This window comes from Euprymna scolopes, chromosome 23 (assembly GCF_053919585.1).
Source record: "Euprymna scolopes isolate OS-2025 chromosome 23, ASM5391958v1, whole genome shotgun sequence".
NCBI lineage: Eukaryota > Metazoa > Mollusca > Cephalopoda > Sepiida > Sepiolidae > Euprymna > Euprymna scolopes.
Genome location: NC_136504.1, coordinates 10849369 through 10875302, shown reverse-complemented (window position 1 = coordinate 10875302; position 25934 = coordinate 10849369). Strand labels below are relative to the sequence as shown.

Below are 25934 nucleotides of genomic sequence, written 5' to 3'. Positions count from 1 at the left end.
TACTAAAGAAAAATAAACTTTTTCGAATTTTTTAACTTTATCGCATTGGTTAATTGTCGGAGATATTTTTAAATCCAAGGGAGGTAATTGCAATTTATGATTCCAAATAGTGGACTGGTAACATCCATGATTTTTGTAAAAATTCCAACAGATCTTTTACTTCATGATTTTTGTAATTTTTATAATTTTTGCTAATTTCAACATGACATGTGAATGTATAAAAATAATTTTTTAATTATAGTTTTAGCAGATTGATTAATGTTGAAGACTTTTTTTTAAATACAGGGGAGGTAATTGAAATTTATGATTTTTACAAATTGGAAATGGAGGAGCGCTAATATCCAGGGGGTAAAAATAGTTCTAGCATCATTTTTTCAGAATTTTTGTAATTTTTGCTAATTTCAACATGACACGTAATATGTAATACAGGCACTTCCTTATTGCAATAGCGATATTTTTTTTTATCGATTTTGCTTGTGAAAATATTACAAGAGATCAAATTTTTCTGTATTTCATAAGTTGATAATGCATTTCATAAGTTGATAATGTATTTCATAAGTCAATAATGTATTTCAAAAGTTGATAATACATTTCATAAGTTGATAATGTATTTCAAAAGTTGATAATACATTTCATAAGTTGATAATGTATTTCAAAAGTTGATAATACATTTCATAAGTTGATAATGTATTTCAAAAGTTGATAATACATTTCATAAGTTGATAATGTATTTCATAAGTTGATAATGTATTTCATAAGTTGATAATGTATTTCATAAGTTGATAATGTATTTCATAAGTCGATAATGTATTTCATAAGTCGATAATACATTTCATAAGTTAATAATGTATTTCATAAGTCGATAATGTATTTCATAAGATGATAATGCATTTCATAAGTTGATAATGTATTTCATAAGTTGATAATACATTTCATAAGGTGATAATGTATTTCATAAGTCGATAATGTATTTCATAAGTCGATAATACATTTCATAAGTTAATAATGTATTTCATAAGTCGATAATGTATTTCATAAGTTGATAATGCATTTCATAAGTTGATAATGTATTTCATAAGTCGATAATACATTTCATAAGGTGATAATGTATTTCATAAGTCGATAATGTATTTCATAAGTCGATAATACATTTCATAAGTCGATAATGTATTTCATAAGTTGATAATGTATTTCATAAGTTGATAATGCATTTCATAAGTTGATAATGTATTTCATAAGTCGATAATACATTTCATAAGTTGATAATGTATTTCATAAGTTGATAATGTATTTCATAAGTTGATAATGTATTTCATAAGTCGATAATACATTTCATAAGTTGATAATGTATTTCATAAGTTGATAATGTATTTCATAAGTTGATAATGTATTTCATAAGTTGATAATGTATTTCATAAGTTGATAATGCATTTCATAAGTCGATAATGTATTTCATAAGTTGATAATACATTTCATAAGTTGATAATGTATTTCATAAGTCGATAATGTATTTCATAAGTTGATAATGTATTTCATAAGTCGATAATGTATTTCATAAGTTGATAATGCATTTCATAAGTCGATAATGTATTTCATAAGTTGATAATGTATTTCATAAGTTGATAATGCATTTCATAAGTTGATAATGCATTTCATAAGTCGATAATACATTTCATAAGTTAATAATGTATTTCATAAGTTGATAATGTATTTCATAAGTTGATAATGCATTTCATAAGTTGATAATGTATTTCATAAGTTGATAATGCATTTCATAAGTCGATAATGTATTTCATAAGTCGATAATACATTTCATAAGTTGATAATGTATTTCATAAGTCGATAATGTATTTCATAAGTTGATAATGTATTTCATAAGTCGATAATGTATTTCATAAGTTGATAATGCATTTCATAAGTCGATAATGTATTTCATAAGTTGATAATGTATTTCATAAGTTGATAATGCATTTCATAAGTTGATAATGCATTTCATAAGTTGATAATGTATTTCAAAAGTTGATAATACATTTCATAAGTTGATAATGTATTTCAAAAGTTGATAATACATTTCATAAGTTGATAATGTATTTCAAAAGTTGATAATACATTTCATAAGTTGATAATGTATTTCAAAAGTTGATAATACATTTCATAAGTTGATAATGTATTTCATAAGTTGATAATGTATTTCATAAGTCGATAATGCATTTCATAAGTTGATAATGTATTTCATAAGTCGATAATGTATTTCATAAGTCGATAATACATTTCATAAGTTAATAATGTATTTCATAAGTCGATAATGTATTTCATAAGATGCTAATGCATTTCATAAGTTGATAATGTATTTCATAAGTTGATAATACATTTCATAAGGTGATAATGTATTTCATAAGTCGATAATGTATTTCATAAGTCGATAATACATTTCATAAGTTAATAATGTATTTCATAAGTCGATAATGTATTTCATAAGTTGATAATGCATTTCATAAGTTGATAATGTATTTCATAAGTCGATAATACATTTCATAAGGTGATAATGTATTTCATAAGTCGATAATGTATTTCATAAGTCGATAATACATTTCATAAGTCGATAATGTATTTCATAAGTTGATAATGTATTTCATAAGTTGATAATGCATTTCATAAGTTGATAATGTATTTCATAAGTCGATAATACATTTCATAAGTTGATAATGTATTTCATAAGTTGATAATGTATTTCATAAGTTGATAATGTATTTCATAAGTCGATAATACATTTCATAAGTTGATAATGTATTTCATAAGTTGATAATGTATTTCATAAGTTGATAATGTATTTCATAAGTTGATAATGCATTTCATAAGTTGATAATGTATTTCATAAGTTGATAATGCATTTCATAAGTCGATAATGTATTTCATAAGTTGATAATACATTTCATAAGTTGATAATGTATTTCATAAGTCGATAATGTATTTCATAAGTTGATAATGTATTTCATAAGTCGATAATGTATTTCATAAGTTGATAATGCATTTCATAAGTCGATAATGTATTTCATAAGTTGATAATGTATTTCATAAGTTGATAATGCATTTCATAAGTTGATAATGCATTTCAAAAGTCGATAATACATTTCATAAGTTAATAATGTATTTCATAAGTTGATAATGTATTTCATAAGTTGATAATGCATTTCATAAGTTGATAATGTATTTCATAAGTTGATAATGCATTTCATAAGTCGATAATGTATTTCATAAGTTGATAATACATTTCATAAGTTGATAATGTATTTCATAAGTCGATAATGTATTTCATAAGTTGATAATGTATTTCATAAGTCGATAATGTATTTCATAAGTTAATAATGCATTTCATAAGTCGATAATGTATTTCATAAGTTGATAATGTATTTCATAAGTTGATAATGCATTTCATAAGTTGATAATGCATTTCATAAGTTGATAATGCATTTCATAAGTCGATAATACATTTCATAAGTTAATAATGTATTTCATAAGTTGATAATGTATTTCATAAGTTGATAATACATTTCATAAGTTTATAATGCATTTCATAAGTCGATAATACATTTCATAAGTTAATAATGTATTTCATAAGTTGATAATGTATTTCATAAGTTTATAATGCATTTCATAAGTTGATAATGCATTTCATAAGTTAATAATGTATTTCATAAGTTGATAATGCATTTCATAAGTTGATAATGCATTTCATAAGTTGATAATGCATTTCATAAGTCGATAATACATTTCATAAGTTAATAATGTATTTCATAAGTTGATAATGCATTTCATAAGTTGATAATGCATTTCATAAGTCGATAATGTATTTCATAAGTTGATAATGTATTTCATAAGTTGATAATGCATTTCATAAGTCGATAATGTATTTCATAAGTTGATAATGTATTTCATAAGTTGATAATGTATTTCATAAGTCGATAATGTATTTCATAAGTTGATAATGCATTTCATAAGTCGATAATGTATATCATAAGTCGATAATGTATATCATAAGTCAATAATGCATTTCATAAGTCGATAATGTATTTCATAAGTTGATAATGTATTTCATAAGTTAATAATGCATCATGTAAAATTATCTTTTGCAAATGATGCAGAATTTTTAGTTTTTGTCGGAACACAATTTGATACTTAATTTAAGTGAGCATAGTTAAACTGATTGCCAAACTTGTCCTTGCTTTTCTTGGCATCCATCGCATCTAAAACAGAATTCACTCTTTTCATTGTAGATCTGAAAAAAAAAAAAAAAAAGAAAATCGTTCAAGAAGTTGAACAGGTTCTTTGATTATGTACATCACATAAACAACAATAACTAGAATTTGATTCGAAAATTTGGTTCATGTCCAGAATTGCCCTTATATTAAAAAACAAAAATTAAGAAAAATCTGTATGATGAGCCTTTTCATGATGAAACAAAAGATATCATATTCCAAAAATTACATAAACTGGTCGAGTAGTTTTAATTTTTTAAAGAAAATAATTTTTAAACAATTAATGAGAATTTATAGACATTACAACTCTTGAATTGGAAGCCATGTTTAATTTCAGAAGAGTTTCTGATGGGTAGCTATTTTGTACAGAGTCCTAGAGGTGAAGAGTTTTTGGTGCGTAGCTGTTCTGTATAAGTCTCAGACTTTAAAATTTTGCAAGCAAAGAGCAAAAGTGTTAAAAGATTCAATATTTTTATGGAGCAATTCTGGTTTCTGATTGGTTGCTAGCAAAACGTGTCTCCATTGGATTGGTCAGTTCCTACTACAAGTGTCTATAAGTAGAACCTTCCATCTTTCAATTTCTTTTTGTTTTTTTTTCCTACCCCTGCTATATTCATGACCTTTTTTTGTTTGTTTTAAATCATATTTTCCTTGATTTAGCTTTGATAAGTGAGGAACGAAACCTGGTTAGCTAACCTTTATTTTCATTTTTTATTTTTTAAACTCATTATGCTTTTTGGTCTGTATTTAACCATTATATATATATATATATATATATATATATATATATATATATATATATATATATATATAAACGAGTTATTTATGGGCGTCAATTCCATGGTCGAGTGGGAGAACCGCGGACTGTCAACACGACAGTTCTAGGTTCAATCCTTGGCTTGGGAGAGATGCTAGTCAAGCGGCACTGATGAGTTGTGATACAACGAAACAGGACTGTATGTCGATGACTACAAATATATATATATATATATATATAAAATTCTACAGTCAAACAATGTTGCAGCTCATATGAGCTATGAAAGCCAAATAACCAGAAGTCCAAGGCTCAAGTTTTGCGTCACTTAAACACATTAGCTGAACATATCAAATAAGGGAAAAACTTGAGTCTTGGTTTGTTGGCTTTCATGGTTCATGTGAGTTGCGACATTGTTTGACTGTGGACATAATTATATCATTTCTCACATTATGAAAATTATATGTGTGTGTGTGTGTGTGTGTGTGTGTGTGTGTGTGTGTGTGTGTGTGTGTGTGTGTGTGAAGAAAGACAAAAAATAATCAAAAACGATTTTTCCTTGTGTTTGATTTGTTTTTGCTTTTGTCTTTTTTCGTACATCCTGTTTCGATGACATTTTATGATATACCATGCATTTCATTCTTATATATATATATATATATATATATATATATATATATATATAGAGAGAGAGAGAGAGAGAGAGAGAGAGAGAAACAGAGCACCACCTCAGATACATACACACATACTCAAAATACAGATGATATAAATGGTGCACAGAAGTTTTAAGCAACAAGTTTCATTAATCAACTTACGCATTGAACAATTTTTTATGTAGCCGATCATGAACTGCATTTTTGGGAGCTTTTATGTCAGTCAGGGTCACTTCTTTTTTCTTTTTCCTCTTTCCTTTTCCTTTTTTGCTCTTTTCAACACACAGGTCCCTGTCTGAGCCAAGGTCAACACCAAGGGCAGCTTCAATGTCTTTCTGCAGTTCCTTGTCTTGCCAGCCTGAAATGATAAGTGGTTTGCAATCAGGTCAGTAACACCAGAACAACAAGAGAAAAAAAAATGATTGAAATTTATCTCCTTGTTCCAAAAGTGTGTTCAAAATATGCATTGAAAAAATGTTTCAAAAATGTGTTAAAAATATATGTTAAAAAAATGAATTCCAAAAATGTGTTAAAAATATATGTTAAAAAAATGCATTCCAAAAATGTGTTCAAAATATATGCTAAAAAAATATGTTCCAAAAATTGTGTTAAAAATATATGTTAAAAAAATATGTTCCAAAAATATGTTCAAAATATATGTTTAAAAAAATGAATTCCAAAAATGTGTTCAAAATATGTTACAAAAATATGTTCCAAAAGTGTGTTCAAAATATATATTAAAAAAATGAATTCTAAAAATATGTTAAAAAAAAATTTTTTAAAACAGGTTTTATGCAATTCATACATTTCCATTTATTTTATGCATTTGTGATAAGTAGAAAATCTTTTTAAGTAAAATGACCAAAAGAGATGCATAAGATTTTGCAATGTCTTCAATGTATTTGTTCCAGTTCATGTTGCCTGTGAATGTGTGGTTAAATACAATGACCCCACAACTCAATCTTCACTCTTCAATCCTGCAGTCCAATGCACTTCTGACAGCAATTGCTTCTGCCAAACAAAAAAGACACCCTCTCTCCCAAATACAGGCTTTTTATAGGACAAAACCGTCCAAAGTTATTTGCATACTCTTCCCATGATCTCTAGTCTATAAATAGACGCAGTGGCCATCTCTTCTTCTTCTTTCACTCTCTGAAGCGGGCGTTGCAAGTGGTAAAAGGTTTGCACGATTTTTTCCTTTTTTTTTACTACACGCCCCCATGATCATTAAAAATCATTCACATCTCATAATCCCGTGTCCAGATCGGCGCATTGCGTTCTCTTTGCGGTCTCTGCATCGGCACCGGTTCATCTTCATCACTCCCTGGCTCAGTACCACCATCCTCATCACCTAAATGGACCACACGCCTTAAATCTAAAACATGTCGTGGCATTCCATTGACACTTAAGTTGTTTGGGGATTGCACTCCTGTTATCACCCCTCTTCCCCACTGCGTTGTGCATCGGGCATTAGGCGGTTTCACCCAAACTTCTTCTCCTATTTGGATTCTGGCTGGTCCTTGATCATTAATTTCCGGTGACATGTCTCTAGGATGCCTCCATTCGTAATTAAAGATTGCTCTATGTGGTACTGTGTCATCTCTTTGCCCGACCTTAGGGGACATGTTGTACCAAAATGTGGCCTCTTCAGGCGATATTCTTCCTCTCTCAGCTATTGCTTTCACGGTCCGATTATGTCGCTCCACAATGCCATTTCCTCCAGGTCTGTAGGCTGCCCTGTAATAACTTTTAATCTTCCATTTTTTTAGCATTGTCTGAAAGATTTCTGAGCGAAAAACAGTGCCATTGTCCATTATCACCTCCCTTACTAGACCTCGTTCAAGCATCACCTTTTCTAATTCAGTTGCAACTGCAGATGCGGCTTCCACTCGCAGTTCCTTCCATATCGCCAGTCTACTTTGCCCACAATCAATTATCGATAAGTACGCTCCCCCTCGGTAGTGTGCTATGTCAATAGCTAGTCTCGTCCAGTTCGTTAAAACTCCAATTTCCCCAGGATTATGTATATTTGGGGCAGGATCGATCGATTGACACCGAACACAGTTCTTTACTATCATCTGAATTTCTTCCCGTTTTACATTCGGATCCACTTGCCTCACCAAATATAATGTTCTCTCCACTCCCATGTGATGCATGTCATGCAACTCTTTAATTTCTCCAATTCCAAGACAGCATATCGGCGCCTCCTCTTTCTCAATTAACCACTGTTTTTTTATCCGTGTTAGCGCATCTGCCTTGTTTCTTTCAGAAGGCACAAACACTGCTTTTATTTGCAATTTCAATTCAGACATCAACTCTCTAAGCATCCCTAATCTCCGCTTTATTATCACTTCTCCGGCACGCTTTGTTCGTATTCTGCCACTCTCCTCCACAGTAGAGTTCACCCAACTGAGTACAGTGGCTGAATCAGTTCTTATTTCAATATTTGTCAGTCTCCATTTGATAGCTAAATTGACACCCTTTAGAACAGCATCTAATTCAGCTATGTTAATGTGATTAAAGTCATCACTTTTCCTCAGCCAATTTGCATCTTTCGCCACCACACCGCCAATCTCGACAACCACGCCAGTTGCAACATTGCTTGCATCACACCACACGACTCCTGTGCTCACTTCAGGTATGTGCCAAGCGCCATTAACAGGGTCTTCTTTTTTCACCTCAGCTAGGACCTCCTGCATCACTTTCATGGTTTTGCAATCAACTTTTTCTTCCCAATCCATTCCATTTGCTCTTCTTTTCACATAACTGCATGCTAATCGCAGCCATCCAGCAATTGGATAGTGCCCCAATAATTTACCACAGATCGAAAATAGCTCCCGCCTACTAATTTCTCCTCCCATCTCTGGGATCTCGTTGCCTCTCCTGAACATTAGTGCACCCATCTTATTTTTCATAAGCTTAATGCCCAGTGCCGCTCCTCCGTCCAGGGATTCCGGAGATTTTGCTGCTAACCCAAACCCCTTCAAATGTTCCACAACTTCCTGTGTCGATATTTTCGTTACGTCTACCATTATATCATCAATGTATGAATCAGTGGCCTCTTTCGTCCTACTTCCTTTCTTTAATACTGTTTTTAAAATGGCTGCCATAATCTTTGGTGCGACATTAAGTCCGAATCCTAATCGTGTTAGGCAATAGGTTTTTCCTTTATAACAGACCAGCTGGTACTGCCATAGTTCCTTTGCCCCATGTAGTTGCAGGTAGGCAGACTTAAGGTCCACTATTGCGGTCCCTCCTACCAACTGTCTCCACTTTCCGTGCAGTCGGTATCAGTTTGCTGACATCCATTCTCTCTATGTTCGGTAGCTGCTGTAATGCCACAGATACATCGTCTGGGAATCCAGTTATGAATGCCAGTTTGGCTGTATGTTCCAGCCCTCTTCCCAGATATCCTGCCAGTCTAGCCAATCTTTTGATTTTATTAGCATAAACATCCACCAATTCTCCTGTCCACTTGAATCGTTGCAGTTTTTCGTATGCCTCAAAAGGCCCCTCAGTGAAGGCGGTCACGAGTCTCATCTCTATCAGTTCTGCATCTTCTTGTTCTGCATTATTCATCTCAAGATAGAGAGCGAGTGCATCTCCCTGCAAAAAAAGTGGAATAAAACTGGCAAGGTCTGGCACATGTTGAAGCTTAGCCACCAGTTTTACTTTCTTTATCCATCCGACTACATCACCTTCTCCACTAAAAGGTGGTATCACATCTTTTCCCAATCTCAACATCCCAGATTCCATGATCTGTTCTTAGCCGAAATAGCTTGTGGTTAAATACAATGACCCCACAACTCAATCTTCACTCTTCAATCCTGCAGTCCAATGCACTTCTGACAGCAATTGCTTCTGCCAAACAAAAAAGACACCCTCTCTCCCAAATACAGGCTTTTTATAGGACAAAACCGTCCAAAGTTATTTGCATACTCTTCCCATGATCTCTAGTCTATAAATAGATGCAGTGGCCATTCTCTTCTTCTTCTTCTTTCACTCTCTGAAGCGGGCGTTGCCAGTGGTAAAAGGTTTGCACGATTTTTTTTTTTTTTTTTTTTTTTTACTACAGAATGTTAAGCCAAGGAGTTTGAAAGAAGATTTCTCAGGTAGAGTGTTATTATTCATAGTTTTTATTGGTAGAGAAAACTTTTTGTAATTGTTAAAAAAAAGAATTTGAAAAATCAAGTAACGTTACTTAAATTTCAATAAAATATGAATAGTAACTCCAGTCTTATTACATTCATATACAAACATAAACAAACATAAACAAACTTAGCTTTATTTACAAATTGACAGATGACAGCAGTAAGTGACAAAGTGGTCGGGATTGAGGAGTGCAGAAATGTTTTCATTGTTTCATTGTTGTCGACTCTTTCTGTCTCTCGTGATCTTTGTAATTAACCTTCTTTTATTTACATTTTGTTTTGGTCACTGACACAATTCCAATCCAGGTTAAAATGTATGGTGTCCCATTGTTTTCGTTTTGAGGTCATTTTCCTTGGCCCCCAACTCTCAATCGGAATGTAGGTTGACGTCATCGCTCAGCAATTGGTCGATCTCTGGCATTGTGCATGTGCACCTATATCTGATATTTTTTCACATTGCCCGTCACTTTTCCAACAATAAAAAAAAGTTTGTGCTTTTTCTTTTTCCTTTCTCATAGCATGATGTCACTAGAAAAGTAAAGTCCATATGATATCCATATGATATCCATATGATATCCATATGATATCCAATGCTGAGTTTTTTCAATTGATCTAATCAGATTTTAAATAAATATTTATTTTTAAAAACTAATTCTGTTTTACTGCTTTCTTAAACTTACAAATTCAAATTCATACAAAACTTATATTGAGTAAAAAAATATCTTTTTTATTCCACTTTCTCTCAAATCCATCCTTTTCACATTTTTTCCATGTTTTCTTAGACATCCCCCCTGTAAACTGACCCTGCTAGCTCAAGTGTTCTAAATCTATTAACTCAAGCACCCTCTTCCACTTTTTAATGTGACCAAACTAATCAAGTCTCCTGTCCTGCACACACATTTCCCTGTACCCTAATAACAATAATATTCCATGCTTTTTGATAATAAAATAAAGTTTGTGATGTTTTTGTTTCATTTTACTTATTACATAACTTATTAATTGATTTATTAATTAACTTATTACATAATATTACATCGTCATTTTGTCTGCTTGTATATGAAACTACAGCAGCACAAATCACTCATTATTTTGGCATTTCAGTGTTGCATCAACTATATTTCCAATGCTTCATACAGGCAAATGTTAAAAATAGTGAACATTTGGTGCTGCCATAGTTTCATACAGAAACAAAAATGTAATCTTATGTAAGAAATAACATTTTTAAAAAAATAAAAAATCTTGTCCCCCCGCCCTTCTATTTTTTTTATTTTTGTCTTTTTTTTTATTTTTTCAGCGGATTATTATCAAATGGACACTAGTCTACCAAATTATCAAAAATGAAATGAAAAAAAAGTTAATATTTAAATATTTGTAAGGGTGCTCAGTTTCTAATGCAACATTCTACTAAATCGATCACCCATTTTAGTACTACTTAATGTTTTTAGGCCAAATTTTGTGAATTTAGCCTTTTTCTTGTATTTCGCTTTTTAAAATAATCTTTACAAGAAGGGCTAAACTGCTTAAAAAAGCTAAATTTTCAAAATTTGACCTAAAATTGTTGAGTTGTCCTTAAATGGATGATCTATTTACTAGAACGTTGCATTAGAAACTGAGCACCCCCCCCCCCACAAATATTTAGATACTAGCATTTCAGCCCGGCGTTGCCCGGGTGTTTGGAGGTATATGTTGAGCAAAAAAAAAAAAAAGTCAATTTTTTTTAACTTTGACCCCTATTATGACCCCCTTAACATTTATTGTTTTGGGCTCAAATCAAGTTATTAAGTTAGATCCACGGCTAAGGAACCTATATCTAAAATTTCAAGTGTTTAGACCCAAAATTGTCAGAGGAGTTTGGTAGAGTTCTCAAAGGTCAAATCATTGAACTTTGACCCCTTAACAGACAAATTTCTGGCCGAAAACCAATCACATAGATTTTCCCAAATCTCAGTACCCTGTATATCAAATTTCGAGTCTGTAGACTAAAAACTGACAGAGTTATTGCATAGGGAAATGTACACAGACAGACATGCAGACACATTCACTTTTATAGACTTTTTTCATTTTTTTTTTTTTGCTAATCTGGTAGATTAATGTTCACTCAATTATAATCCGCTAAAACAATTGAAAAAAGATTTTTTGGATATTTTTTCTCACCATGGATGTCGTTTTTCAACATTTTTGTCACTTTAATCTTCAACCTTTCTTAGGTGCATATTTTTAGCTCTGGGATCTTTAGGTCGAACTCAAGAATTTCTAATTAAACTTATTATTTTATCCAAAGGTGTAGATTATTCTCATTCCATCAGTCACAATCAGTTAGAAAAGTGTTAATTATTATGTTATTATTATATTATTATTGCCTGTAGTGAGAATTGAACCTTCAACCTCCAGAAGACTGTCACTTAGAATTGATTGTTAATCAACACCTTTATCTGTTGTGCCATATGGTTCATGATACTTGCTTATTTGTTATTGAAATTGACCGATGTTTGAAGAATTTATTGTTATTGTAGTATCCGTCCCCATAATTGGCCAACTTTAAAAAAAAAAATAGGGTGCTTGTAATCACAAAGAGGAATCTAGATTTTTGTATTGAAAAAAAATTTCACATAAAAATTCCAAATATTCACCATTTTTGGCTGCCTCCTCTTTTTCAAGTCTTTGTGCGTCTTCCTTGTCTGTTGGTTGACCCATATTATTACGACCAATGATTTTGCCATGGAACGGACACTAAAAACAAAAAAAATGCCATAAATAAAAGATTCAATTAAAACAAAGCCATTTAAAAATATTCTCTGTATCCTAAGGGAGGGATCAAAAGTTTTGCAATGTTTTGAATAATTTCACACCTACAGATGTTATGGATGCATTTGATAAGATCATGAAAGTGACAAACAACAAAAAGAAAATAAGAGCATCTGACCTTTATTCGATCCATACGTGTGCAAAGTGTTCCATTTGGCATTGGCGCTCGACATTTCCATTTAACTGGCTGAAATTCACCAGCAAATGTGAATGACCGGTTCTTCAGAAGAGCCAGATCTTGCTAAAAAAAAAGATTTAAAAAAAAAATTGACATTTCCATTTTTTTGTTTTTAATTCTTGTTTTTTCTTTTTCTATATGTGTGTATGTATATATATATATATATATATATATATATATATATATATATATATATATATATATATGAGCATGTGTTTGAAAGATTAATTAACAATAAAAAACAACCTTTACATTTACAATCACATTGCCAAGAAAAAACATGTGTCATTTTTTTTAATAGTCTAATTTTTTATCTATTTAAAAATGATACTTTTTTCATAGCACCATCGTAATAAAATAAACACCACAAAATAACATAGGCTGTTTGTTAAATGGAGAAGTCATTAACAAATAGGAGGTCAAAATTTAAATAATAATTGGTTAAATATTAATATTGAATTACAAACCACAACTGATAATATGAGTTACACATCTGAAACAAATAAATTAATTTCCAATTTCTGCGAAATAGCTCGGTCTATAATAAGATCCACCATGCACGTTTGAAAGTTGAGCTCATGCCTGACAAAGGAAGACGTCCCGAAATATAGCATCACAGATATGCCACCTGATGCAAGAGCATATTACATGTAAAATATTGTATAAAATACATGTATGCATATATATATATATGTATGTATATATATATATATCTATATATATATATATATATATGTATAATTATACATATATATATATATATATATATATATATATGTATAATTATACATATATATATATATATATATATATATGTATAATTATACATATATATATATATATATATATATATATATATATGTATAATTATACATATATATATATATATATATATGTATAATTATACATATATATATATATATATATATATATATGTATAATTATACATATATATATATATATATATATATATATATGTATAATTATACATATATATGTATAATTATACATATATACATGAATTGGATCAATAAAAGTGAAATTGCATAGCTGGTTCCACCATTATATCTTAAGTTGTTTCAGTTTGAATTTATCCATTGTCTGCATTGTTCTGCCTTCTATAAACATGAATTTCTTTTATAACCAATTGACTTTTTTTTAATTTTTGCTAATAAAGTAATAGAATCTTTGAAATGTCAAATCACATTAACAACAGCAACAAAATCAAAAATGGATGAATAATGCTATACAAAATCTGAGTTGGAAACATGGTCAACACGCAGAGTAAACTAAAGCAAGTAAGACACTTACAAAAAACAAATAAACATTTTCATAAAATAAAAAATAATCCCATAATTCAATTGCGTTTGTGCAAGAGTATAAATTTTCAACTGGAAGTTTATAAAAAATTTTAACTTGTTTTTATTTCTGGGTTAAATGTTTTCATTAAAATATTAGAAGACTTGAATAAAAGTTCAGACAGTTCAAGAATTTTAGTTTCTTTCTCTGCATATCTAAAACCAATGGAATTTTATTGAACAGAGTTTGTTTCCAAGATTTTTGTATCTTTGAAACACATCATCATGAGACTGCTTTTTTTTTTTTTTTTTTTCATTTTCACCTCAAACAAGGCACTGTGCCACTTTAAGGAGCTACTATCAGAGACATAAGTTGCAGGGATACTATGTAGGGAGTTGAGCAGCAAGATGTCTATTCAGATTACACTTGAACTTCTGTATATCAGTACAGTTGGGAAAACAAGAGGCTGGAAGTGAATTCCAAAGTCTAGCAGTTCTGGGGAAGAAACTATTAGAGTAGAAGGCTTTCTTACATCTAAGTGATCTCTACTGTGTAGGGGTGGAAGTTGGCTGCTTGTCGAGTTTGTCAGGGGTATTTACGTTGAGGGGGTAAAAGGGCTTGCATCTACTATTAAGATACTTGTAAAACAGGCAGAGAGATGCAACATTTTGTCGATGGGACAGTGGTTGAAGTTTGGATGACAGTTCAGAACCTATCAGGTTGGTGACTCTCTTTTGAACTCTGTCTAGGAGCGAGACACGAGTAGCAGGTGTATCAGCCCAAATGTGACAATAATATTCCATACATGGTCGAATGGGGGCCTTGTAGACTAAAATCAAGTTCGACAAATACTTGTCAAACGATTTTGTTAAGTAATCAAATCTGATCGATTCCATTCATCATTTTCAATCTTTTCACAGATCATCGTCTGACAATCTCATTAACTGATGGTTCATAAGTATAAAACAAGCCGAGCATACAGGATCCCCCTTCATGAATGAAGAATTTACTTTCACCATGACTAATGTTTGTGCAAAATTATTAAGAAGTCCAAGGTGTGGTTATTGAAAAAAGTGCCAGCAAACAAACGGATGAATGGGATTGAATTACTAGGTCCAATCCCTCCTTTGTTGAGGGACCAAAAAATGAAACAACTTAAAATCCAACGTAATAAGATAATAATTAAATAAAAGGAACTGTTGACTTATTACATAATAAAAAGCACATTATTATATGGACTTTATATGAAGAAAATCAATAATTTTAATAAATATTTAATTTTTCCCTTATCTCCTATGAGTTATCCTATGAATATTAATCCGAAAATTAATATAATCTTTATTTGGTGACTTTATTATCCGTGCCAAGAACCACGATGCAAAGGGGACCTCCCATGCATTACATGCATTTGCCCAAATTTCTAATAAACTTGACAATATTGTTTGTTCTACATTGTCTTTCTATAATAAAAAATGAATAAAAAATGTCTTACCTCACTAACAGTGCATTGGGCTTCACTTGGCGCCCAAAATCGATGCAAAGAATCATATCTAAAAAAGACAAAAATTATTAATTCTTATATAAAAAAAATCTGTTTTTTTTTCAAATAAAATATGGGTGACCAATTTGGGCAAATATAATATAACATATAATATAGACCAGAATTTATTGTTGCAATAATTTTCAACCAATCAAATGCTTTTTTTGAAGTATTAGTCTTCATGCTTGTACAATGATGTATGTAGATATATTCAAATGTATATAGATATATTCAAATGTAATAGATATATTCAAATATATATAGATATATTCAAATGTAATCAGCTGTTGAGTTGGAGCCATTATTTAGTGGAACTATTTGGATTTTTCACTTTTATTGTTTAAACATAATTCCTTCTTCCCCTGGAACAAATAATATTCTTTGTCTTTTTACAATGAGCTTATTATTCCTATGCCATACACAGTCAGCCATTAGTCGCACTCATACTGCAATAAAATGTCATTCACATTCATGCATAAAGCGTGTACACATGGCATATTTTTCTTTTATTGCAATACTTGCATGAAAATCCTTGTTCAACGCTTTCTTCAAAGTCGTAACTCTAACACGCATCTCTTCTGTGAAAGTCTGCATTGCCTTGCTTAAATCTTACAGAACCTTTTTATTGTACACTCTGCTATGATCCTGTTCATGCTAGCCACTGCTTCCACACCTCCATCACTATTCTCCAACTCACACCTCAATCAAATGAAGTAAAGGGGAGAAGAATGGAGGAGATTAAGGAAGAAGAAAAGGGAAAATAGAAGAAAAAATGAAAACAAGGCCAGAAATCAAAAAAATGTCAAATAAGAAAGTTGTTAGAGATGTGAATTTTATATTAAAAAATTAAATGTTGTAGGGAAATAAGGAAAATTTCATAATCACTTTGAAATAAATGGTACTATTCATATATTTGTTAAAGTATCTAGTTTAAGGAAACTAAAAACATATACTATTACTACTACTACTGCATGGTTTGATGCATTCTGCTCTCAGCTGCTCGGATTGGAGATGTTCTTGTCATGTTACCATTAATGTTGATGGTTGCTCTACAAGCATTACAATCATTGACCAGATTCTCTGTGATGTTTAGGTCAACATTGATGTTGTCCAGCCATCACTTCCTTGGCCGGCCGCAGTATTTGCCTCTGACATCAAAGAACAACACTCCGTGTTCCCAAAGGTTGTCATCCATTCTCTTCACTTGCCAAAACCATCTCAATCTTCCACGCTTCACAATAAAAGAGAAGATGCCAACATTTTCTCTCAGATTGGTTATGTGCCTTTTGTCCATAAGTTTTGAAGAGACTATCCATCTGACCGTGGCATTGTTGTTTCTTACAAGCCCGTTCATACCATCAACAATGACAGCCTAAGTTTCGATGGTATGAAGTATGACTCCTTGAACACTAGCAACAAACACCTGTTCACAGGACTTCAGGAGTATGCGTTTATTGGTCAGAACAAAAATATATAGATATGTATAAAAAAGATAATTCTAATTATATATATATATATAGTAATTTATAAAATATATATGGCGATTAAGCTACACTGAATATTCTGCGTTTCATCCAACTATAGGATTCGTCAGGCTTATGCGTAAGCCTGACGTATCCTATAGTTGGATGAAACGCAGAATATTCAGTGTAGCTTAATCGCCATATATATTTTATAAATTACTAACTAGCTCTACCTATGTATTGAGCACTTTTGAAGTAAATACTTAAAGTTTACGCATAAATCTATACTTTCGTATATTAAATTTATGTGAATAAATGAAGTAGTTATATATATATATATATATATATATATATATAATATTTTTCTTACTTGATAATCATTGGAGCTTCTAGTTTGGATGGATCCTCCCATGAAGCCAAATCAGGTCCGAACGGTACAAATGGTGCCTTCTTGAGCAATTCTTCTTTCTTCTTGTCCCCCACAATGATATCTCGTTTCACAGATCCACTTGACTGGTTGCGTAGCTGAGATGTGCTGGGATGAGCAATGCCAGACGATGTACTGCAGAACAGACAGAAGCATAAATAAAAGTGATAAGATCATTTCAATTTGAATTAAATAGAAACAGAGAAATAAATAAGTTAATTTAATAACAATGGCACTTGGTAGAATGCATACATTCACCAACGTTCGATAGTATTTTATTAATTCGGTAATGATCCAGAAACTGACCCAATGTTGCATCAGCATCTTCCAGCAGTTTACAGTAAACTGCCAGAAAAAGCTGATGTGATTAGCTAATCTGTCAGCAGGCGATTTTTTTATTAATCGGAAAAAAATCACTTATGTTATATTATCCTTGAAAAAAAAAATGTTTTCATTCATAATCATTTCCATATAAAAAATATTGTTTTCCTCATTACAAAATAAAAAAGACAACTTATTTTTATTGAAATTTTTCTTGTAAAAAAAACAAACTTTTTAGATATTTTCATGAAAATAAAAAAAGCTTTTGGTTTTTGTTCATAGTTATTTTCATATTCTCATCTTTAAAAAAAAAATTATTTTTTGTTGAAAAAATCTTTTTTTTTTTATTCAATTTTCACCTCAAACAAAGCACAGTGTCACTTTGAAATAGGGGGCTACTATCGGGGACATAATTTGCAGGGGTATTATGTAGGGAGTTGAGCAACAAGATGTTTGTTCATATTACACTTGAACTTCTGCATGTCAGTACAGTTGGGAAAACATGAACCCGGAAGGGAGTTCCAAAGTCTAGCAGTTCTGAGGAAGAAACTATTGGCATAGAAGGCTTTCTTACACCTAGAGATCTCTACTGTGAAGGGGTGGGATTTAGCTGCTTGTCAGGTTTGTCGGAGGTATTCATGTCAATATACTTTTCTAAAAAAAAAAAAATAAAAAATTTTTTTATGAAATTAAACTTTTGGTAAGTCTTATCTTTTTGTATGAAAGTTTCATTTTCAGCGTTTTCAATTTATCATCTGGCAATATTCACATTGTCTTTTTCTGGCAACTTTTCCAACTGCTAACCATAAACCGCCAAAGATGGCAATGTGACCTTGGGTTAGGTTATGGATCAGTACAATTAATTCAATCAACCATTATTCAAAAATCAAATATTTTTTTAGACATTATGTTAATTGAGATATATTTAGGATGGTGTGTTGATGGTTTGTGATTCGCCTAATAGATGTTGTTGCAGACTATGGAATAATTTATACCAAGTTCAAATATGTACTCATACTATCAGTAAAGGCTATGCATAAATTAGTAACTTGTATTCAATAAATTGTTTCAGTTTGAGAATTATAGATTAGAAAATAAATGGATTGACCATTTTTTTTTCATTCTGACATTGATATTAAATCTACTTTTTCTGTTTAAAGATTATTAGAATGAAATCTAATATATAAAAGACTATATGTCTGTCTGCCTCCATATTTTCAAACTCTATCTCCTCTGAAACTAAAAGTTGCAGAGCAGAGCTAGGGGCCTACAAATGATTGTTTTTATTTGTGGGCCGATCTTTTATGAGTCTTTAGCCGGTTAAAATTGTTTTGAAGGGTCAAAAAATGTGCAAATTTAAAAAAAATCGTTATACATTTTGTACATTCATCTTAGTTTATTTTTAATTTTTAATCGGTTCATATGCGTGTCACGTTGGTACAGTTGTAAAGTTACCTGCGTTGAATGCTACTGTTTCAGTTTTGATTCTAGCTGATGGTACCTGAATAATTTTTTTTCACTTTTTTTTTTTTTTCACCCTATCTATAAAAAGAGAGAAAAGTTATTTTTAAGATCAGATTTTTTTCAATTTTTGATACTTATCGGATGAATTTCTGTACAAAACACATCTAAAAACGCTGCCAAACATATGAATTAGCTTTGTGTAAATTTTGCAGGCTCAGCCATTTTGGAACCAATAAGGAACTCACACACAGACACACAAAGTGACTTAGTAGAGATAGAGATAAAAATATGAACAAACTGCAAGTTTTTAATCAGGGTTACCTAAAATTTGATGGTGTGCATGTAACTATCAACTGACCTGGGTTCACAGTCTTGTTGACTGTACGACGATGATGGTTTCTCTTCCATTTTCTTCTGATCTTCCACTTCTTTTTTCCATTTGGCCATTGTTGCTGCCATGGATGTTGGGTCGGCCACATCTTCTGGATGAATATCTGCATTGATGCTCCAATGCTGAGGTGTTATTTTTAATGGTTTCTTCAGCAAATCGCTAGTAACATACTTTTTCACCAGCGGCTTCAACGCAGCTTCATTATTTTTTTTCACACTGGAAGATGAATTGGCTTTGCTGGCGATTGGATCAAGACCTGCTCAATAAAAAAACAATCATGTAAAACATTTTTTTTTTCCTAGTATATATGTAATGTTGGAAATTAATAAATAAAAATCTGGGACGCCATTTTTCCTTTTTAACAAAAGCAATTATTACTGTCACTCTCCCATTTCGACATCACTTTAAAAGTCTCTCATTTCTCCGACCACATGCCGGCAACAGCCAGCCCATTCTCATCTTCAACTTCAATTTTCTTTGATGCCACACTTTTCTTCTTTCGACCACATGATGCATTTTTTCTCTTTTTCCTTTTTCTTCCAACGCACACTTCCTAATTTTCATATGCACCTTTTTTAGCTGCTGCTGCTGTAAATCTCTTTGCAAGCCATCCATTCTTCGCTGCTGCTGATATTTTCCCACACGCTACTATGCACGATGTTACACATGTAGACATTTTCAGTTTAGTTTTGAGTTATTCATTTTAACTTTTTAATACTTTTGCTTTGAGATTTCATCACCATTAAATACCAAGGTTGAATTTTAAACATCCATAACTTCCTATTTATGTAAATTTGCGGAAAATTGTATAATTGGGCATGATTAGCACTGGTGTCATTCGCTTATGAAAAGAGAAAAAATATTAAATTCGAAACCTGACTGACACAAAAACATGTCTTATGTAAATTGAAATGCGGTCGGGTTTGACAATATAAAAAGCATTTTTTCAATTGGGGACTATTCATATTCGGCTTGATGTCGGTACAGTGTACTTTACAATTTAGTGTCAATTGAAGAAAGCTTGTTTGTGATAGCGTTGAAAAGGAAACAGAACAGATTTTTGTTATGTGTGTTTTGACGCAGTGAACTTGGTAATTTTAAATCATTCTTCTTTTTTTCTGTTTTTGAGAGGTTAGCAGTGCCTAGCGGTGTTTTTGAGAGGTTAGCAGTGCCTAGTGGTGTTTTTGAGGGGCTAGCAGTGCCTAGCGGTGTTTTTGAGGGGCTAGCAGTACCTAGCAGTGTTTTTGAGAGGCTAGCAGTGCCTAGCGGTGTTTTTGAGAGGCTAGCAGTGCCTAGCAGTGTTTTTGAGAGGCTAGCAGAGTCTAGTGAACTGAACAAGTTGGAATTCACAATGTCATTCAAATGCTACCATTGTATCTGGGGAAGGATGCATTGGCTGTCTATGTAATATGGATGAAGGTTGATGCAACTGAAGTGAGTCAGACTTTTTCTGTCTTTTTTTTTTCTTCTTTTTTAAAGTGGCATTCCCAGTAAGATTCATTGGATTTTTTTTTTTAATTGTCATTATAAAATGAAATAAAGTAAAATATGATTTGGTTGAATCTGAAATGCTCATTCGAAAGTCAACGTGAAAATTTGTCATGCTATGGATAATTTTAAATACGTATTCAAAAGCCAGACTTTGCAAAAGTTCGCTATGCTATGGAGAAAGTAAATACGCATTCATAGCTCAGACTTTGTGATAATTTGATGGGCTATGGAGAACTTTTTATGTGCACATGCAAGTCGAACTTTGAAAATTCGTCATTCTATAGAAGAATTTTGAATGAGAATTTGAGTGCCGGACTCTGAAATTTGTTGTCATTGAGAAAAAATTGAATCACTAACTTAGTCTGACTTTTTAGGCATGCACTGTTAAGTTATACAAATGGTTAAGTTACAATTCTAACCAAACTTTTGTTTTCTTAATTAACATTGTATCATGGGCCAGTTTAGTCTGGCGGTGTATCATGGGCCAGTTGCATCTGGCAGTGTATTGTGGGCCTGTTGCATTTGTTGGTGTACTGTGGGCCCGTTGCATCTAGTCGAGTAGTGTAGGCTAGCTACATCTAGCCAAGTAGCATGGACTAGTTGTGTCTAGCCATGTAGTGTGGATTAGCTGTGTATAGCCATGTAGTATAGGCTAGCTGTGTATAGCCGTGTAATGTGTGTGCTAGTTGCGGTCAGAGAGGTTAAAATACAGTGATGATGAAACAGAGTCAGATGATTTGCATGAGGCAAAAGTGGAATCAAATGTTCCTAAAGAAGCTCCACTTCTGCTAAGGAGTACCCAACAAAGACAGATACTACCTTTCTGCCCTGTTTGTGATCATGAGATCAGGGGGAAGTGTACAGAAAATTGTAGTGTGCATGATTAGCGCGGGTGTCATTCACTTAAGAAGAGAAAGAGAAAAAGTCTTAAACTCGAAACCTGATCAACATGAGACAAAAACGTGTCTTATACAAATTGAGACACGGTCGGGTGTGACAATATACAAAAAACAGCATTTCTTAAATTGAAGACGATTCTTTTTTGTTGGCTCGACATCGGTACAGTGTACTTTGCAATTTGGTGTCAGTTGAAGAAAGCTTGTTTGTGATAACGTCGAAAAGGGGACAGGACAGATTTTTGTTATGTGCGTTTCGATGCAGTGTACTTGGCGATCTAAAAATCATTTTCCTTTTTTCTTTAATTGAAACATTCAACATTTAGAGTGACGTTACCCAACACGTAGCCTTAGTCACAAAGTAAACAAAGAAAAGAAAAGAACATCAACTCATTTTTTTTTCCTTATTTTCCCGTCATGTGTGACTTCTTGTTTTAGCTATGACGTCTTCTCAAAGGTGCTCTCGAATGTCATCTATGTCTCTTAACGTGATCGTCTTCTCGAACGTGCTCTCTTATTTATAGTTTTCTTTTTCCTTACTGTGACGTCATTTCACTCAAGGCTCGGTATTTGCATATAGCTGTCCGGGCTATGTTACATTTATTTATTATATACATTTTTTTGCATTTACATTTTTTTAATTTTAATATATTAACTTTTAATGAAAACAAAAAGTATCAATCTCTACTTATATATGTACTTTGTGTTCATACGCATGTGAGTTCAGTCCGTATGGACTCCGAAACGAGACTGACTTTGGTGTTGTGGAAGGCCATGTTGGTGATGTTCCCGACGTATGACTAAACAAAGTAATCCAGTCATTTCAGGCCGGGGATGAGGGGAGCAAGTGAGAGAAGAGTATGAAATTGTAGTACTCCTTCTGAAGCCAAGCCTGGGTCTCTTTGGACTTGTGGGCCAGCACCAAGTCCTGCTGCCACACCCAAGGTCTGCCAGCAACCACTTGATTGCACCAGGAGATCACCGCATTCTTCTGCACATCCAGGTACACTTTGGTGTTGACTTTCAAGCTGACTCTGAAGATGTAAGGTGGGATGATGTGGCCCTCACTTAAAACCACACCAAAGACCATAACTGCGGATCGTCCAATGCATTGAGCTGTGCTCTCAAGCGTTGAACCGTCCAGATTTGAATTTGAGGGTGCTAGCAATGGTCCTGTTGTCATAACTTGGATCAGTAGAGAGCATGAGTTGTACAGCGGCACATCTCCGATCTGGTCACTGGTCACTTTTAGACATGATAGAAAGCCCCTATCACTCTTAGGATTTGTACAAACTGGCCAATTAGTAGATAAAAAAATAAAATCAGTTTTCATCAAACGGAAATGGAATAATATTGTCTTTTCTAGGGCAATAATTTTATCATGCTACCCTGTAAATTAATCATACAGTTTGTTTTTGCTTTTAATTAAGAAAATCAAATTTTATGAGGAAGTAAAGAGGAGGCTGAGAGCAATCATTTTGTTTAAAATTTTACCAAAATTCAAAGGCGATAATTTGACTATAGAGATTTTGTTTGTATTCAAAATATTTTTTAAAACTTTTTAATTGTTGAAAATCGTAAAATTTGATTTTTTTGATTAAAAAAAAACCTACTTGATCAATTTACATGATTTTTGGAATAAGTAATCCTTGTTCCATGAAAAGAATAATTTTTCATCATTTTTGTTACAAATTAAAAAAGAATGACTTCCTATAGAGTGGAGGAAGATTCAAGAACGCTGGTGTAAACCAGGTACTTTAGCGATTAGAATTATATGAAATAAAATTAAACTCACCATATTCTTTTCTCAGATGTTCCGCGATTTCAGGTTCATAGCCTTCCTTTTCTTCGACATCCTCAAAGTCATCATCATCATCATCATCATCTAAGAAATAATATGAATAAAAATTAATGACAATCGCCAAGAGTAGTTATTCCAAATCAAAACCTTTTTTAACACATAGATTTTTGCAAAACGTTAACAATCGAATTACCAAATTTATTCCAGCAGCACAATTACCCACCGAATTATGATTGTTCAAAGTTTGTTAGAAATTAGAGAATTTGCAGTCTTCTGTGATATTGGCCCATAAGTCAATTTCAACAGAGTATGATAAAAATTCAGGCTTTGAGCAAGCAATCCATACAAATGTAATGTCATTGTGTGACAAATGAAAACAATAATTATTAGATTAAACCAGCCTAAACATTGAGAAAAAATCCTATTAGCCGCTCAAAAAATATACAAAAATAACACAGAAGCACAACTTTAACAGTTTATGTAAACGTTTCTGAATTTTTGAGATGAGGATTGATTATTCCTTATTATTTGGATTCTTCAGACTACTGTTCTCATCTTGAGTGTCATTTTCACAACATTTAGGTACCATACCTATAGAGACACCTTAAGTAGGGAGTTAAGCAAGGAGATGTTTGTTCACATTATATTTAAATCTCTGCATATTCGCACAGCCAAGGAGAGCAGGGAGAAAATTCTAAAAACTAGCAGGAGGTGTTCAAAAAAGGACATCTTTGATTAATTAACTATTATTGAGTTTTATTTACACAACATTTTTAGTACCTCTATCCAGTCATGGTTGACGGAACGAGAACATGCTACCTTTGTGAAGTAAATGAAAGGTTCTGTTTGAAATTCCGTCCAAATTTCATTTGAAAAAAATTCCCGAGTTCAACAAGATACATTTGAAGAAGGTCGAAGGTTACATTGACCGAAACATTGTGAAAATAACACTCAAGATGAGAATATTAGTCTGAAGAATCAAAATATATGTATAAAGAATTTATTTGTAATTGAAAATCTTACAACACAACAGCAAAAGCAGTTGATATGAATCCATACTCTCCAGAGATCCCAAATTGGGATCTCACCACTAGATGTAGTTTAATATCATATCTAGAACACTCACTGACTGTCAATCATTTACAATATCAAACAATCAAACATCTCTTTGAATAAGATGAGGAACATAAAGAAACTCACCGGAAGCAGGATCATTTTTAACAGCATCTCGCAGGAACTTCATTTTACCAAATTTGGTTTTAGTCCCTGTTAGCTTGCCCTTAAGATCTATTATCCGTTTCACAAGGAGCTCATCAGCACCGGAATGGGACAGACCCTAAATAGAATACATGAAGATTTGAAAAGAGAGCCACCATATGAGGCAACATTCAATATATGTTCCAATCTAGAGTGCACCTTTTCGGGGTGGGGGTGAATTGGATTTTTCCATTAAAAACTGACCTTGTGTCTAACTCTGCCCTCATGGGTAGGCAAGTAAATAGAGACATTTAACATCAAAGCAGAAATCTATTAGATTTATTTCTTCTGTTTTATGGTATATCAATCATCTTGGGAATTATTTAATATCGAAATGTAATACATAGTGTAATGAGTTTTGTTCATTTCATATACTGTGAGGACATTTGAAACCTGAAAGAATTGAATGTTTAGTATATGGAATTAGAGGATCAGCATGGAAACAAAATAGTTAAAATTATGACACAGGCACATCTCTAAAGCCACCAACATTTCAGTTATTAAATCTGATCTTAATCTTGGTAGAAAAAAATTAAGGTTGAATTTTACAACCAAAATATCAATATGTGTGTCCTTAATTTAAATAGTTTGTTTTCATAATTATCCACTAATTTCATATACTAACATATCACACTTTTTTATAACACATTTTTATCACTAGGAATATATATGGAAGATAAATAAATATAACATTAACCATACAATATAAAATGAACTAAAAATATACAACTAGTCATTTTATATAGAATGAAAAAAATATATATCGAATGAAAAAAATATATATATC

The 25934-nt window shown here is 32.0% G+C and overlaps 1 protein-coding gene across 2 annotated transcripts in view; it reads right to left on the bottom strand.

Annotated features, from left to right (window-relative positions):
* Positions 1-4144: 4144 nt before the first annotated feature.
* Positions 4145-25934, bottom strand: part of LOC145245746 (UV-stimulated scaffold protein A-like) — a 42961-nt gene continuing 21171 nt past the window's right edge. For both annotated transcript variants that reach the window (XM_080107346.1, XM_080107345.1), the window contains exons 8-16: positions 25091-25226; positions 23885-23974; positions 19670-19958; positions 17470-17661; positions 15589-15646; positions 12738-12860; positions 12445-12544; positions 5826-6021; positions 4145-4276 (exon numbers count right to left, since the gene is read on the bottom strand). In XM_080107346.1, the coding sequence (XP_079963472.1) occupies positions 4177-4276; positions 5826-6021; positions 12445-12544; positions 12738-12860; positions 15589-15646; positions 17470-17661; positions 19670-19958; positions 23885-23974; positions 25091-25226 (1284 nt within the window). In that variant the 3' untranslated portion in view covers positions 4145-4176. The remainder of the gene's footprint in view (positions 4277-5825; positions 6022-12444; positions 12545-12737; positions 12861-15588; positions 15647-17469; positions 17662-19669; positions 19959-23884; positions 23975-25090; positions 25227-25934) is intronic.